Source organism: Muscardinus avellanarius (assembly GCF_963383645.1).
Source record: "Muscardinus avellanarius genome assembly, chromosome: 12".
NCBI lineage: Eukaryota > Metazoa > Chordata > Mammalia > Rodentia > Gliridae > Muscardinus > Muscardinus avellanarius.
Genome location: NC_137798.1, coordinates 30,351,618 through 30,369,011, shown reverse-complemented (window position 1 = coordinate 30,369,011; position 17,394 = coordinate 30,351,618). Strand labels below are relative to the sequence as shown.

Below are 17,394 nucleotides of genomic sequence, written 5' to 3'. Positions count from 1 at the left end.
TTGTGCCCGCCAGCACCTAAAACGGAGGGCAGGAAGCCGCAGCCAGGAGGGTGCGGGAGACCCAGACCCAGACCCCGACCCCGACCCGGACCCGACACCCCCGCCCCCACGCGCACCAGCAGACGCGCACATTCTTTTCAAATGTCATATTTCCTTTGATCCTGGGCAGCGTTTCTCCATGTGTCTGGCTCAGCTCCTGCCCAGCCAACCGCCTCCCCCTCACCCCCTTTGTTTTCCTGGAGAGCCCTCGCCCTCCCCTCGCATCTGGAAGCCCCGAGGGCTGGCGTCGACGCTCATCCCCTGGTGACTCGGGCCTCTCCTCCCAGTGACTCAATTTCCCCTCTGCGGTGTTGGGGGCTGGCGGGGGGGGGAGCGGGGGGGGGGAGCTGCTCAGCCCAAGTGTGGCACGAAAGAGCCCAGAGACTGCTCAGAGAGCCAGGCTTCTCCCCCAACTCTGAAAACCCTCCAGTCTGTCTGGGTTCCGGCAGGGGGATGGAACTTAGGACTCCTGAAATGTCCTGCTTGGCGCAGGAGCCTGAGGGACCGCGAGCTGGTACTTGTAGGTCTAGGTCGTCCCAGCCTCTGCCCCCTGGCGACCGTCGACAGGGTCCCAGACGCTCTTCTTGGGGATTGGTGGTTTCTCCCGCCGCCGTCTAGGTCTCGGCTGCCCTGCCCCCTAGCGCTCGTACCTGAGCACATCTTTTCTTAGTTTGGATTGTGCTTGGTACTGTAGCAAAAGCGTGAGTCAGCCGCCCTGGAGGTGAGCCTTGTCTTTTTTTTTTTTTTTTTTTTTTTTCGGGCCTGAGGATGGAACCCAGGGGCATTCGACCTCCGGGCTATACCCCTGCCCTATTTTTTATTCTTTATTTTGAAACAGGGTCTCACTAAGTTGCGGAGGGCCTTACTAAGTAGCTGGGGCTGTCTGCGAACCGCGATATTCTAGTCTCACCCCCCTCCCAGCACACACACAATGCTGGAATTACAAGCGTGCGCCACCACGCCCGGCTTAGCCTTGTCTTTTTTTAAGTACACAAGATGCATTCTCCTTGTGAACCACTCAAGCCATACAAAAATATATCGTAAACTGTGATAGTCCGATATATGTACACATTTACTAACATGTATGATGCACACATGCATTTTTAGGAGCGTGAAATCATGCTCAAAGCATTTTTCCTGACTTGGTTTTTCCCCTCAGATAATGAATGCAAGTACAGCTGCATCTGAAAATGATCAAAGTACTCATCTTTTTCATTGATTGGTAATAAAAAAAAAAGCTGCTTTCACAACTCAGGTTATTAATAGGTGGTGAAACCAAGCCTCCTGAGTCCTTTTCCAGTGCAATTCTTGGCACCACATTTTACATAGGAACCTGACTTGGGCTTGGCTTACCCAAAAAACAGATCCTGAGACAAGACTAAGATGGTTTAGTCTCGTCTATGCACATGGTTTATGGTAGAAAGCAACAAAAAGAATAGAAGTGGAGGACTAGAAGGAGTCAAACTGACAAGACAGAAAAGCCCACCAAGGCGTGGCACTGAACTCATCGCTGCTCTGAGCAACTGGAACACAGTCCCAGGATGGCTTCCTTGGGTCACAGAGGACTTGAAGAGTCAGAGAGGGGAATATTTATCCTCTGGATCCCATCCCCCTCGTGAAAAGCTGAGTGTTAATTCCTCACTCTCTGGGTTACCCAAGTGTCAATGTGATAGGTGTCTTATAAGAAAAAAAGCCCCTGGGCAAAAGACACAGGACAGGACCCGGAGCTGGGGCTAAGTACTGTCAGTACTTGCCATACTTGAAGCAAATGTCCTATACAAGATCATTCACTCAAATGAAAAATCTGTGTTAAAGAACCTCTATAGTCAGAGGCAGTTTGGGCACTGGGTACATGTATTTATCAGCCAAGCCCCCAAGAATTGCCAGTTTTTGTCAGGCTGGAAATATATTTCATCCTTGACATCTCCCTGTTCCTTGACCCCTACCAGTTTTACTGCTTCAGTACATTTATCTTTCCTTCCCACCAGTTTAGAACCTGAGTTTTTCTTATACACTCAATCACAATATCTAACTCCAGTGGAAGGCCTTACATAGTAGACAACGGGAACGTGTCATTTAATGCCTCTTTTATAAGACAAAAATATCAGATTAGTAACGCTATGAACCATAATAACAATGACTATAAAAGAAATGCAGGATGTTAAAGGCTTCTTTTACTGATCTCATATGTATAATAATGTCAGATCTATAAGTCTATATGTATGGATAGATATGGAAAAAGCAGTGGGTTGATCATGATAATTATATTAATATACTTTTGTTTTAGAAAAAAGAAAATGCATATCTCATAACAGTCTGCCACGGAAACGAGTAACAGCATTGCAGTTTCTATATCGAGTCTTTTCGTGGAAATTTGTCCTTCAATAGACAGAATAGATTCATTATTCCAGCTCCTAGTAGATCAAAGAAAACTTTTAAATAAGTTTAATTTTATTGCTATATCATTCACATTACTCCAACAAGGTTAATCCTTCTTCTACCTATGCCCTGAAAACCCAGTCTTACCCACTATTCCAGTCCTTACTCTGTCTTTTCTTTTTTTTCTTTCTTTCTTTTTTTTTTTTTTTTTAGTGGTACTGGGGTTCCTGAAAGCTCTTCTACCTCCAGGCTACACTCCCAGACTGAATATATATATATGTATATATGTATATTTTTTGAAACAGGATCTCTTAAGCCAGCACGGCTGACTTCCAACCTGCAGGATCCTCCTGATTCTGCCTCACAAGTGCGGGGATTACAAGCGTGCGCCACCACGCCCCGCTTACTCTGTCTTCTCCATAACCTCAAGTTATTCCTCCTAAGAAATTTTTTTTTAAAGGAAAGCTAATTCCCTTAATCCTTCTTTGTGCTTAATCAAGTAGCGTCTCCACTTTCTCTCCCTTCAGTACCAACCTTCTCAACCGTAGCGGTACTTCTGAATCTACTTCCTCAGACCTTCTCACTGGTTAACTCACTCAAAATGAAACATAAGCCGGGCATGATGGCACACGCTTGTAATCCCAGTACTTGGGAGTCTGAGCCAGGAGGATCACAGGTTTATGGCCAACCTCAGCAACTTAATGAGGCCTTCTACAACTTAGTGAAACCTGGTTCCAAAATAAAAAATAAAGCGGGGCATGGTGGTGCACGCTTGTAATCATTGCAGTACTTGGGAGGCTGAGACAGGAAAATCGCAGGTTTGAGGACAGCCTTAGCAAGTAGTGAGACTCATCAACCTAGCGAGACCCTATTTCAAAATAAAGATAAAAAATAGGGCTGGGGAATGTAGTTCAGAGGTAGAAGTCCCCTGGATTCAATCTCAGAGAGAGAGAGAGAGAGAGAGAGAGAGAGAGAGAGAGAGAGAGGAGAAACATAAAATTCCTCTTTCAATAGTCACCAAAAGTCTGTGCTACAAAGCTCTGCAGGCTGTATGAGTCCTCACCCTGTGTTTCGTCTCTAGCAGATATCCCTGTTCCACATGTCCATTTCTGAGTTCAGCCATGGCCCTGGTGGACAGGTCGATCTGAACTCAGATTCCCCTTGCCCTGCCAGCATGCGATCCCAAGTCTGCCCCTTGACTTTCACATTCTGCTCAAAGTGTATATTAGAATTATCAGAGAAACAGAGCCAATAGGAGGTGTATATAGATAGATATTTGCTGTAAGTAATTGGCCAACGTGGTGAAGGATGCTGGCAGGTGCAGAATCTGCAGTGTGGGCCCTCAGGCTCAAGACCCAAGGGCGCCGCAGGCGCAGGTGAGGTCCAAAGGCTGGCAGGTGGAGAATTCCCTCTTTGTAGGGAGGCCTGTCTTTTTTGTTCTACTTAAGCCTTTAACTGATTGGATAAGGTTCCCCACATTATGAAGGGCAATCTACTTAAAGTTCTTCAACGTCACTCATCCAAGAAAATATTCAATTATTAACAATCACAAGGTTCTTTCCCCACCCAGTGGGCGCTCGCTCACCTTCTCATCCACTCTGAAGCAAACACTGGATGCGCATGGCAGCTAGGGCCCAGGGTGATCCTCCACCAGCGAGTACATTTACTGGTGGGTAAATGTTCCAGCCTCCCATCTTTTGTGTGGACAGTTCAGCGAGGCATTCTCTAAACTGGAGTTTCTACTGGAATGGAGCTTCAAAGGCTACAACAGAAATATCAATAAGCACCTCTATATCTCCTTTTCCTCCTCCCTGCATCATGCTCTCTGTCCCCTCACTCTTGTTTCTTGGGATGCCTTTCTGGAAACATTATCACATTTAAATCCGTGCTCAGGCTCTTCTTTTGAAGAAACCCAAATTTAGATGCCTTCTCAGAAACAGTTAAGTGGGCCGATTATCCCTTGGCTAGCTGCTGTCTGCCCCTGCCTCTCTGTCCTCATTTCTCTCGCTAGTTTCTCTTCTGCTGGCCTGACCTTGAAGATGCAAAGCTCACTGTCCTTTACCTTCTTCCCTTCTCTTTAAGGCCCTCCTGGTTGATGCCATTCGTTTCAGCTTAGCTCTCACCACTCTCCTGCTCCGGACTCATGCTTTCTCCTTCCTGCTGGGGATCCCTTGAGACCACAGCGCATGGCTCTCGCTCAAGTATGTGGACATCCATATATAATCTATTCCCATGCAGTTTGTGTTCCTTCTGTGTTCCATAGCTCAGTTCATGCCACTGCCATTCTCTCGACTTCCCAAGATAGAAACATAAAATTCATTCTCTCTCTCTCCCCCTCCCCCAGATCCTTCTATTAATACTTCCGAATCTCTCTAGATGGGCTTCCTCCTCTCCATCCCCACTTGCACTAAGTTGCCGTGGTTTCTTATCATCTCTTGCTTGAATTGCTCTGTGGTCTCCGGATTCCCTTCCCTGCCTTTCAGTTCTCCCATCGCAATTCACCCTCCAAATAGCCACTGGCTTGGTCTTCCTAAATCATAGATCTGACCATATTGAAATATTACTCAGCCAGGTGTGGTGGCACACGCTTGCAATCCCAGCGCTTAGGAGGCTGAGACAGGAGGATCACACAGGTTCTAAGCCAACCTCGGCTACGTAGTGAAGCTCTCAGCAACTTAGTGAGACCCTGTTTCCAAATAAAATATAAAATAGATCTGGAATTATAGCCCGGAGATAGAAAGCCTCTGGGTTCCACCCCCAGTACCACCAAAAAAAAAAAAAAAGAAAGAAAGAAAGAAAGAAAGAAAGAAAGAAAGAAAGAAAGAAAACTCAAAACTGTTCTACAGTTTCCAGTGTTAAGCCAAAACCTTTTAAGCCTTTGTTAGAGAAGAACTCTGAAAGACATGTCTTCAGGTAAGAACAGTGTTCCTTTAAGCATCTCTGATGCTCATTTGTGTGGCTGTTCCACTCTGCTCCAAAGCTGCAGGTGTGAGGGGCACCCTCTCCCACCTAAAACCGGGCCCAAGCTACTAAGTTCCCTGTTGGCAGTTCTCCTAGAAAAAGTGAGCAAACCTAATACGTGTGTGTGTGTGTGTGTGTGTGTGTGTGTGTGTGTGTGTGTACTGGGAATTGAACCCAGAGGCATTCTTCCTCAGAGCTTCCAGCTCCTTTTTTTTTTTAAATTGAAACAGGATCTCATTAAGTTTATGAGTCTCATTACTTGCAGAAGCTGTTCTTGAACCTGTGATTAGCCCCTCTAGTACTGAGATTACAAGTGTGTGCCACCACATCTGGCTAAATCTAATGCTGTCAAACTGAAATTCTTTAAAGCTAAGAGAAAAAAGTTTAAAGAAAAATCCACAAAGTGTCTATACACACACACAGAGAGAGAGAGAGAGAGAGAGAGAGAGACTAAACAAAATATCTGAATCTTTAAAAATAAATAGATCTATTTTAAAATCTGATAGATATAAGTGTAAAGTGTAAACTCTAAAACTTGAAAGAAAGCATAAAAGGAAATCATTGTGACCTGGGATTGTGCAAAAAGTTCTTATAAATGATATCAGAAGCCGGGCGTGGTAGCAAATGCTTGTAATCCCCACGCTTAGGAGGCTAAGACAGGAGGATCCCACAGGTTAGAAGCCAGCCTCAGCTACTGAGTAAGGCTCTCAGCAACTTAGTGAGACCCTGTTTCCAAATAAAGTATAAAATAGTCGGGCATGGTGGCACACGCTTGTAATCCTCACGCTTGGGAGGCTGAGACAGGAGGATTGCACGGGTTCGAAGCCAGCCTCAGCTACTTAGTGAGGCTTTCAGCAACTTAGTGAGACCCTGTTTCCAAATAAAATATAAAAAAGGTCTGGGAGTATAGCCCGGAGGTAGAAAGCCTCTGGGTTCCACCCCCAGTACCACACACACACACACAAAATAAAACAAATAAAGTATATAATAGGTCTGGGAGTATATCCCAGAGATAGAAAAGCCCCTGGGTTACACCCCCAATACAAATAAATAAATAAATAAATAAATAACATCAGAAGCACAATCCATAAGAGAAAAAAAACTGAATTTTGTCAAAAGTAAAACATATACCTTTCAAAAATCACTATGGATAGGAATAATGTATTTTTAAGTGATATGGTTGAAAAGGAACTTCTATCCAGAATGTATAAAGAACTTTCAAAACTTGGTAGTTATATAACAAACAATCCAATACAATAAAGGAGAAAAATTTTTTTGCGGTACTGGGGATGAAACCCAGGGTCATTCTACCTCTGAGCTACACCCCCAGCCCTATTCTTTTTTTTTCTTTTTCTTTTTCTTTTTTTTTTTTTTTTTTTTGGTAGTGGTGGTACTGGGGTTCCTGGAAACCCTTCTACCTCCAGGCTACACTCCCAGACCTATTTTATATTATTTTTATTTGGAAACAGGGTCTCTTAAGCCAGCGTGGCTGGCTTTGAACCTGTGTGATCCTCCTGTCTCCACCTCCCAAGCGCGGGGATTATAAGCGTGTACCACCTGCCCGGCTTTATTCCTTATTGTGAAACAGGGTTTCACTGAGTTGCAAAGGGCAACTAAGTAGTAGCCGAGGCTGTCTGCGAACTGCGATCCTCCTGTCTCAACCTCCCAAAAGCTGGGATTACAAGCGTGTGCCACCATGCCCTGCTTTAAAGGAAAAAATTTTTGAATGAATACTTTACCTAAGAAGATAAAGGGATAGTAACTAAGCAATGAGAAAATATTCATATCATTAGTCATTACCGAAACAAATCAAAACTACAATAAGATACCTATCAGAATAGTTAACATTGAAAGAACTTGAACCTTACAAGTGTTGACAAAGGTATGGAAGAACTGGAGCACTCACATTCCTACAACACTCTGGAAAATCATTGCACACCTTTTCTCAGGGATAATGGGGATCGAATCAGCAGGTTTTCCCACTGAGCCACACCTCCAGCCCTTTTTTATGTTTTTATTTTGAAACAGGGTCTTGCCAGGCATGGTGGCGCACGCTTGTAATCCCCGCGCTTGGGAGGCTGAGGCAGGAGGATCACACAAGTTCGAAGCCAGCCTCAGCTGGCTTAAGAGACCCTGTTTCCAAATAAAATATAAAATAGGTCTGGGAGTGTAGCCCGGAGGTAGAAGGGTTCCATCCCCAGTACCTCCAAAAGAAAATGAAAGAAAGGAAAGAAGGGAGGAAGGAAGGAAGGAAGGAAGGAAGGAAGGAAGGAAGGAAGGAAGGAAGGGAAGGAAGAGGGTCTTGCTAAATTGCTGAGGCTGGCCTCAAAACTGTGATCCTCTTGTCTAAGCTGCTCAAGTACTGGGATTATTGGCCTGCACCACCATGCCTGGCTCTCTTTAGTTTTTTCATCCATAAAATCTGACTAATAATATTCAGCTTCGAAAGTCTGTTACTGGAGATTGAACCCAGGGTACTCTGCCTCTGAGTTACACCCTTGGCCCTTTTTATTTTTGAAACAGGGTCTCACAAGCTGCAGAAGGCATCACTAGCCAAAGCTGGCTGTGGACCTGCGAGCCTCCTGTCTCAGCCTCCCAAGTACTGGGTTACAAGCATGTGCCACCACGGCCGACATTATTTTTTGTCCTGAAACTGTTTTGCTGAGGCTGACTGCAAACCGTTGATCCTCCTGCCCCAGACTCCCGGTGTCGCTAAAGACTGAATGAGAGGACGGATGAGGGACTGCCTAGCACATCTCAGGCGCCAGCGTGCATCAGACCCCATCTGTGAGGTGGCTGGGTTGTTTCTGTTCCCTTCCCCTCCTTTCCTCTTCCCTTGCAGATGGGAGCCCTAGTCACAAAGACATTAAGGGAGAGACAATGAGAAGGAAACAACTGAGCTGGGTGTGTCTTGGATTGTGTTCCTTCAAAAACAGAGCCTGGACCTGGATTCGAGACTTCCTGGAGGTGGCCCCGGGATCCTGCACAGGGAGCAGAAAGTGGGAAGCAGGGAAGGAGAAATACCACTAAAAGTTTCACAACTGAGCTAGCTCAGTCCTGTGGAAGACCATCTGAAGAGCCGTAGAGCACACCTCAGAGGGGACAGGAGGCTGAGCCTGACCAGCGTTGAACCCAGGAGCATCCTACCTCTGAGTTATATCCCTAGACTTTTTAAATTGTTTTTTGTTTTGGTGTGTGTGTGTGTGTGTGTGTGTGTGTGTGTGTGTGTGTGTGTTGTGGTACTGGGGGTGGAACGCAGGGGCTTTTCTACCTCAGGGCTCTACTCCCAGACCTGTTTTTTATACTTTATTTGGAAACAGGGTCTCACTAAGTTGCTGAGAGCCTCACTCAGTACCTGAGGCTGGCTTCGAACCTGTGCGATCCTCCTGTCTCAGCCTCCCAAGCACTGGGATTACAAGCGTGCGCCACCACGCCCGACTCTAATTGTTTTGTTTTGAAACAAGGTCTCACTAAGTTGCTGAGAATCTCACTAGTTGCTGAGCCTGGTCTCAAAACTGTGACCCTCCTCCTGTGACAGCCTCTCAAGTACTGGGATTACAGGCGTGTGCCACCATGCTTGGTTTCTCCCCACATTTCTGTCATCTGAGGAAGAAAAACAGAAAAGCATGGGGCACCACTGTAGCTCAAATCCAGGACTACCCGAGGACATGGGGCACAAGGTACCCAAGCCGTTGCTCCGGGCTTGAAGCCCATCCCCGGCTCAGCAGGATGGCGTTCTGAACCTCCATGAGCACCTTTGAGCCAAGCAGGCACACAGCATCCACCCTGGGTCAAAGGTCTTTCTCCTAAGACCATGAGCAGTGACTTCCTCAGTAGCTCCTTCAGGACAGGCTTCTGGAAAGTTCAGGAGATGCCTAAGGGGTATGTCATGAAAGGGCCCCTGATCTGGAATGGTAGTGCATACCTGTAGTTTCAGAAACTCAGGAGGCCAAGGCAGGAGGATTGTAAGTTCAAGGCCAGCCTGGGCAACCTACTATCTTAATAATAATAATAATAATAATAATAATAATAATAATAAGTTTAGTACAATGGCACACACCTGTAATCAGTACTTCGGAGACTGAGACAGGAGGATCACAGGTTCAAGGCTAGTGCACAGTAACTTAGGCCCTGTTTAAAAAAAAAAAAAAAAAGATAAAAAGTACCCGGGCACAGTGAGTAGCCTGCCATTCTGACAGGGGCTGGGAGAGCCCAGAAACTAGGTCATGACGGTAACTAGACACAGGAAGCAGCGAGGACCCTGTGCCGATAAAAAGTACGTTATGGGTACATGTATGTGGACGCTTAGCACTTATGGCTGCTCAAAATCCTTGTAATCCCTCCATGCTAATGTATAATCTAGAGAAATACCCCTCCCAGCCACCCTTGCCTCGGGAGGGCACAGACAGGTGGCATAGGTTTAGCCGGTGAGACAGTGGGACACAACTCAAAGCTGTGAGGATACAGATGGGGTGCAGGGGTGCATTTTGCTGGGACAGTAGAACACAGATGAGCTGGTTACCTGGAGATGGCATGGTTCTTTGTGAAGGCTTCAGTCACTCCGCTCTGCTATAGAAACCTTGCAGGAGAAGAGCATGCCCTGGGTGATGAAAGCCACCGCAAAAAAAAAAAAAAAAAAGAAGAAAAAAGGTGGGGGAGGGAGCAGCAGCCATAGCGGGCAGGGCCTTTTCCAAATGGAAAGTTTCTCCATAATTTCTTTGCTTAAACCCCGGGGGTTTGTTTTGTGACTTTTCCAAGTTGAGTACAGCCCAGTCCCTAGCAGTGAAGGGCAGATTCATTTGGGCCCATTGGTACCCTTTCTTTCTGGTGAGGTTTGTTTTTTAATAGCTGGGGCAGAGACAAGGCTTTCCCCAAGAGCTGGAGCAGGCTCTGCCAGTGGGAGGCACCTGCACAGCAGGTGAGCCACAGCGGTCTGTTACTTTTCTCAATATGCATACATGTATGCTTTTATTTCCCAATAAAATATAACATTTACACATAGTTAAATGTTTGTTCAAATAAATTTCAAGCCAGGCGTGGTGGCACACGCTTGTAATCCCCGCACTTGGGAGGCAGAGACAGGAGGATCGCGCAGGTTTGAAGCCTGCCACGCTGGCTTAAGAGACCCTGTTTCCAAATAAAAACATATAATAGGTCTGGGAGTGTAGCCCGGAGATAGAAGGGTTCCCAGAAACCCAGTACCACCAAAATAAATAAATAAATTAATTAATTAATTTCAAGCTGAACATGGTGGTATACACTTGTAATCCCAGTACTTGGGAGGCTAAGACAGGAGGATTGCAGTTTCAATTACAGCCTCAGCAAGCAGTGAGATTCTCTGAACCTAATGAGATCGTGTTTCAAAATAAAAAATAAAATAGGGCTGGGGATATAGCTCAGAGGTAGAAGGCATGGTAGTGCATGCCTGTACTACCATGGCTATAGTTTCTGGCTATACTACCAGACCTATTTTATACTTTATTTGGAAACAGGGTCTCACTAAGTTGCCGAGAGCCTCACTCAGTAGCTGAGGCTGGCTTCGAACCCATGCGATCCTCCTGTCTCAGCCTCCCAAGCACGGGGATTACAAGCGTGCGCCACCACGCCCGGCCTCATTTGTTGTGATTTATATAGCATTTAAGTGCTCTACTATGGGAAGCTCTTGAGAATATCAGGTACAGTATCATGCTACTGGAATAAGATTTTTTTAAGCAAACAAAAATATGATATTATATGATTCATATTGTTTTATAACTTGCTTTTATTCACTGGTTATATGATAAATACCTTTCATACTAATAAATATAGGTCTACAGCATGCTTGTTTGTATATGTGTGGCACTGGGGATTAAACCTAGGGGCATTCTACCTCTGTGCTACACCCCCAGTCATTTTTCAGGGTGTTTTGTTTTGTTTTGTTTTGTTCTGAAACAGGGTCTCACTAGATTGCTGAGAGTCTCACAAAATTGTTGAGGCTAGTCTTGAGCCTGCGATCCTCCTGTCTCAGCCTCCCAAGTACTGGATTACACCATGCCTTTCTTTCATTGCATACTTTAATCACTTTATTTCCTGTCATTTGATATTTAAGGTCCCACTTTTCACCTTCATAGACAACGTTCTTCAGTGCCTGTCATTACAAATCTCTGCATGCATTATGGTCTTCTTTCCTGCTTTATTAAAGTAATATGTGCTCAATGTAAAAAAAATTTCAACACTAAGAAGAATGAACGTCTTCCACGATTCTTACCTCAAAAGTTTTGATTATTCATTTTTTCATTCAATTCAACAGATAATTATTGAGCATTTACTATGTAGTGGCTTTTTAGAAAACTGCAGTCTAATCTTACTAAACGACTCCAAAACAGCATGGCCAACCCTACCAGAATCCATGGATCCTGGATTTCCCAATTATTCTTTAAACCATGGTTAACCGCTGGTCACTTCTGTTACCATCAGCAGAACTCATGGACCTCGGGGCAGAAAAGCATTTATCAAAGTAAGCACCTTCCCCCGCCACCCCGTGGAACTGGGGATGGAACCCAAGGCCCTTCTACCTCCGGGATACACTCCCAACCTATTTTATATTTTATTTGGAATCAGGGTCTCACTAAGTAGCTGAGAACCTCACTGGGTAGCTGAGGCTGGCTTCGAACTTGCACAATCCTCCTGTCTCCGCCTCCCAAGTACTGGGACTACAAGCGTGCGCCACCACGCCTGGCAAGTGAGAACCTTTTAGCGAGAGCTGACATACAATCCATGGGGCTGTGTCTCCCCATGAAAAACTGAACAACTAAGTTTCAAAAACCCCCAGCTTTGCCCAGGCCTCGTCTACCCTCAGTCCTTAAAGCAGCCCATGCTCCTGAGTTCTCAAAAGCCCTTCAGTGCACATGTGAATTAATCAGGATATTTGCATGGAGGAGCTCCCATGTGAGGGAGAGGGCAGGTAGCACTGATGTGTCTACTGCAACATACAGCACAGCATCAGCCCCTCTGCCTGGGCCTACATACATCACCTGATCATGCTGTCCTGGGAGGGAGTCTGGGGCCTTCAAGCTCCAGGAGCTTCTTATGGACCACACAAGTCTCTACCAATGCCAGGGGCTTGCCTCAGCAAGAGCAGCTATCAGGGACCAGGCAGAAATACAGGGAGGAACCCATTGTTGGACCCTGATGGTTCAGGGATAAGGAGCCTGATGGTTCCGAGTCCTCTAAGTCTCTTATGGACTCAGGCAAGGCGCTTAAACCATCAGTGCCTCTGTTCTTCACCTATGAAAAGTTAAGTAAAAGTGGTACCTATCCCTTTCGGGTTGATATGAGATTAAATAAGTAAATATGTGGACCTGGTACATGGTAAGCTTTGTACAAGTGTTAGCCATGATCTTAGGGGCAGCTGTGGGAGAGTGAAGCCCTTGGACAATAAAACTTTGGCCAGCACCTCACCCCAATTTTGGTAGCTGGGGATCCCCGGGGGAAGGGAGAGGCATGGACTGGAGGAGAGGAGTGGCTTGATTGTGGGTTCCCAGGTGAGACTCCCTCCACTGGCACCTCCAATGCCCATCTACACCTAGGCCAGCTGGAACACTAGTAGAAGAGAAAGACACTAACATTCCTCTGTCCCACCCCAGGGAGTGCGACTGGAAATGCAAGGGTTCTGATTTGAGGAGGAATCCAGTCACTCCAAATAGGGGTAAGGACCTGGGAAGCAGAGTCGGTGCCCTGAGCTGGAGCTTTGACTCCATCCCTATCTCTGTGGAAAACCCCAGCTCCAGAATTCACTCCACCCGTGCGACTCTCGGCTTTCAGAAGTCCTCAGTCCCTGCAGCCTGATGTCTAGCGTCAATCACGGTGAGTGGGGCTTGGGATGTCGTCAGCATAACACCTCTACACAGAGGGTGCTCAGAGAGCGCCTTTGCACCCCATCAGGTGCAGAGTATAGACGCTGGGGATGGGAAAGGTGGGGTTAAAGACAAATTGGGGAATAGTACCGACGTGGAACACAGACAACTAACACACAAGACCCCTGAAGGCTTATCTGTGCCTTCGCCCCCCTGGTGTCACTCGAGGAATTGGAAAACCCCATTTGTCGGCGAAGGCGGGTTCAGTGTGGTGTTCCATATTCCCTTGTTCCAGGCACAGCACCAGGCATGGGGCTTTGATGTGGCGGTCAAGATCGTGAACTTGTGAGTGACCCTGGCAGCAAATCAGCAGGGATTTGGCTGGGGAGACCAGGACAGCGGTGCTACCAGGCCTGTATGAGGAAGGGAGGGATCTTCCCTACCTGGATGCAGCCGCAGCTCTCTCCCCAGTGCGGGAAGACAACGATATCCCTGGAGGTGAAAGCCATGGTGACTATATGGAACCACTGTGTGTTGCCCCTGCTGGGTGTCACTGAGAATCCGGAGTAGAATTAAGTGTCTGGCTGGCTCTGGTGACCTCATTCATGGAGAACGGCTCCTTGGCCTGCCTGTTGCAGGAAGTGATGCTGGGAGTGTATTACCTGCACAGCCCGAACCCGGGGCTCCTGCACTGGAACCTCTGTGTCTTACTGGACCCGGAGCTACATGCAAGGTCAGTCCCAAAGCTTGGAACAAGACCCTGCCCCAGAGCTGCAGCAGCCCCACCCATCAGACTCAAGACCTCCTACCCTCCACCTCTCCCTCTGGACCAGTCAGCTCTGGACCAGTCAGGACCTTTTCAATTTTTTTATATTTATTTATTTATTTATTTATTTATTTATTTATTTATTTATTTTTGGTGGTACTAGGGTTCCTGGAAGCCCTTCTACCTCTGGGCTACACTCCCAGACCTATTTTTACATTTTTTAATTTGGAAAGAGGGTCTCCTAAGCCAGAGTGCGCGGCTGGCTTCGAACCTGTGCGATCCTCCTGTCTCTGCCTCCCAAGCGCAGGGATTAGAAGCGTGTGCCAGGACCTTTTTAGCTTCTGCTATGCCGGGTGATACCTGAAGGGGGAGCAGTTCCATAGCCCCACCCCATCAGGCCCTCCAAAGAACCATGGCAGGGCCCAGGACACCCAGACCCAGACCCACCCACAGCAGACCTAGATCTTCTACTCAAAGCCCCGCTGGCGCTTTCTATCCTCTGACTTTCCATAACCTCTTTGCAAAGCAGGACCTGCACTTTCTGAAGGAAAGGGAGGGAGGATTCTGAAGTCGCCTGGCTCTCTCCACTCAATACCTCCTCCTTCCCTTTCTTTGCAGCTGGCAGATTTGGGCCTGTCCACACTTCAGGGAGGGACATGGTCAGAGGCAGGGTTCAGGGAGTCAAGGGGTTCCCTGGCCTACTTGGCTCCAGAACTGTTTTCAGAACTGTTTTCTTTTCTTTCTGTCTTTCTTTCTTTCTTTCTTTTTTTTTTTTTTTTTTTTTTTTTTTTTGGTGGTACTGGGGTTCCTAGAAACCCTTCTACCTCCGGGCTACACTCCCAGACCTATTTTTTTTATACTTTTTATTTGGAAACAGGGTCTCTTAAGCCAACGTGGCTGGCTTCAAACCTGCGCGATCCTCCTGTCTTCGCCTCCCAAGCGCACGGAGATTACAAGCATGCGCCACCACACCCGGCTTCCCAGAACTGTTTTCTAATGTAAACCAGTGGTGTCTACAGGTGAGGCACCCACTCCAAACACTCATCCTAGACTTCGATACCTCTCTGGGTCCTTCTAGCGGTACATATATGGGGAAGAAGTCTTGCCAGTGGTTAGCCAGGCTTATGACTCCTGCACCTTCAGGATCCTCATGTGGGCAATGCTAGCTGGAAGAGATGCTAAAGGTAAGACTCTAGGCAGACTCTGGGATCCTTAACCCCAGGTCCTCCCCCTGACAACCCCAAGCCCTTGGTTTCCTGCTCACCTACTCAGACTGCCCTCTTCTCTTCTCACCTCCCCCTTGGACAACACTCTCTGCCCCTTCCATGATAGAGCAGGAATCCCTCTCTTCCCCAAATGCCTTTTTAAATCACCCCTACCCCACCCCAGTGGTGAGCCAGAGTTCCCTGGTACATGGTACGTGAGTTGAGTACCCAGCCTCCATTAACCGAGGTGCTGATGCCCAGCCCTGAGACTCCTGGCATGGAGGCACTGAAAGAGTTAATGCAGCACTGCTGAAGCCAGGAGCCCAGGGACATTTCGATGACTGCTGGGATAGGCTTGGGTCTATCAGCAGGTTGCTTTTCCCATTTGGCTGCCTTTCAGAATGCTGAGCAAAAACCAATGATGCCTGCTCACTGGCACAGGCAAGATGGATGCTGCTGTATCCAAGGTGAGTTCCCAGCACCATCCCCCAGCCAGGAGCCCACCACATGCCCAGGCCCAACCTGACTGGGATGGCAGCTCCTGGACCCCAAAGGAACTGGGTGAGACATTGGCAAGAATAGGGATACACCAGGACTCCCGTGAATTCTGTCACCTTGCTAGAGAAAACTTGGGGCTCAAGGGGTGTGCAGTGGGGGAACCAGGCTCCAGGACAAGAGGCCTCAGAGCTTTGTTTTATTTGTAGGGGGATGAGCTACGTGGCACCAACTGATCCTCCAGGGACCCAGGGCTAAATCCAATAACAGGCACCCAGACTCCATCTCTTCCTTTTCCCTGCTCAAGTTGTCTACTACCTTGTTCCTCAGCACCGATGTATAGATCCAGGGTAGTTTGAGGCTGGGGAAAAAGAGCTAGAGATCATCTAACTCAATCTTCTCATTTCATAAATGAAGAAATTAACACTCACTGGGAGAGAATTCTGTTGAGGTCCCACGACAAAGCCAGATTTGTTCCTGGACCTTCTGACGTCCCTGGCATCGGCTCTGTAGTCCCCTAAGTGATGTCATTGCCATGACAGGCCAGTGGGCCTCCCAGAAAAGCACCCAATGCCAGTTGCTGCTTCTCCTGAGCATCAGCTCAATTCTAGAGAGGCAACCTCAAAGGAAGGCACAGGACACACCTGGCCCTAGCCACTAGTGGGCTCCGAGACCCCATATTTGCATTTCCCCAGGCTGAACACGAGGTGCCGCTGCCCCTCTGTCCCGGGAGCCCTCTAACCTCATCTTTCTGGCCACTAATCCCTCCCGCCACCTCTCTTCCTTTGGGGCTACTGGTTATCTTAAACAGCTGCTCCATGGTGCAGATTGGAAGCAACAACTCCTTGACTGTACAGCAGGGCCCGATGCCCTCCAGCATGGGTTACGGGCCCTCCACAAGTGGGCTCCTTAGAAGGCCTGACAGAACCAGAAGCCTGGCCTGGGCCACAGGGCCAGTATAATCACAAAGGGAGTTCAAGCGGCTTCTAAGCTGCCTACAAGAGTTGAGCATCCCCCCTCCCCCGTGGCCCTCAACTTTCTTCTTCTGTGCAACCTCCACCCAAACTGACTTTGTGATCTGCCCTCAGGAGCCAATAAACATAATGGAATGTTAGCCAAGCCGGATGAGGGAGTCTGAGGCGTGGGTCAAGGCAGGAGGGCTGGGGCTGCCAACCAGGGAGGAGGAGGCCGGAAGGGTGATGCTGGGGCTGGGGCTGGCGACCTGTGGCACACGAGGTCAGGGCACAGCCAGTGTGGCAGGAAGGAATCCAGGAGGCTCTAATCTCAGGGCGGAGCGCTTCCTCTAGAGCTCAGGACTGACGCTGCCCTAGGCCCATACTCAGGGGACAGAGGCTGAGTCCCACAGTCCCCTTTTTCTTCTGAACTTTGGAGACTTCTGAACTTTCCTTTGGGGCCCTGAGGAGTGGAGAGAGGGTCTCCCTGGGGGTTCACAGGTGCCAGCCCTTCTGCCCCTCAGGAGGTCCCCACTGCTCTCCAAGGTCAGCCAGCCCCAGCATGCAAGCGTGTGCGCACACACACACACACACACACACACACACACACACACACACACACACCTTGCTTCCTGAGCCTGGGGGGCTCTTTCGGTTCTCAATTGGTGTCCAGGAATGGACAGATAGTTCTAAGAAGCTCCACACAGAAGGCCCCTCCCCTAGTGCTGGAGATGGCTGGGAGCTTGGACATTTCAAACTCT

At 47.8% G+C, this 17,394-nt stretch overlaps 1 protein-coding gene across 1 annotated transcript; it reads left to right on the top strand.

The window, feature by feature from the left end:
- Window positions 1-9,193: 9,193 nt before the first annotated feature.
- On the top strand, window positions 9,194-15,498 carry RIPK3 (receptor interacting serine/threonine kinase 3; the record flags this gene model as incomplete). The annotated part of the gene is given in 8 exon segments (XM_080707110.1): window positions 9,194-9,261; window positions 13,406-13,447; window positions 13,449-13,551; window positions 13,686-13,779; window positions 13,782-13,948; window positions 14,599-14,639; window positions 15,124-15,132; window positions 15,381-15,498. Coding segments are annotated over 8 exon segments (642 nt in total).
- Between the last annotated feature and the right edge of the window lie 1,896 nt (window positions 15,499-17,394).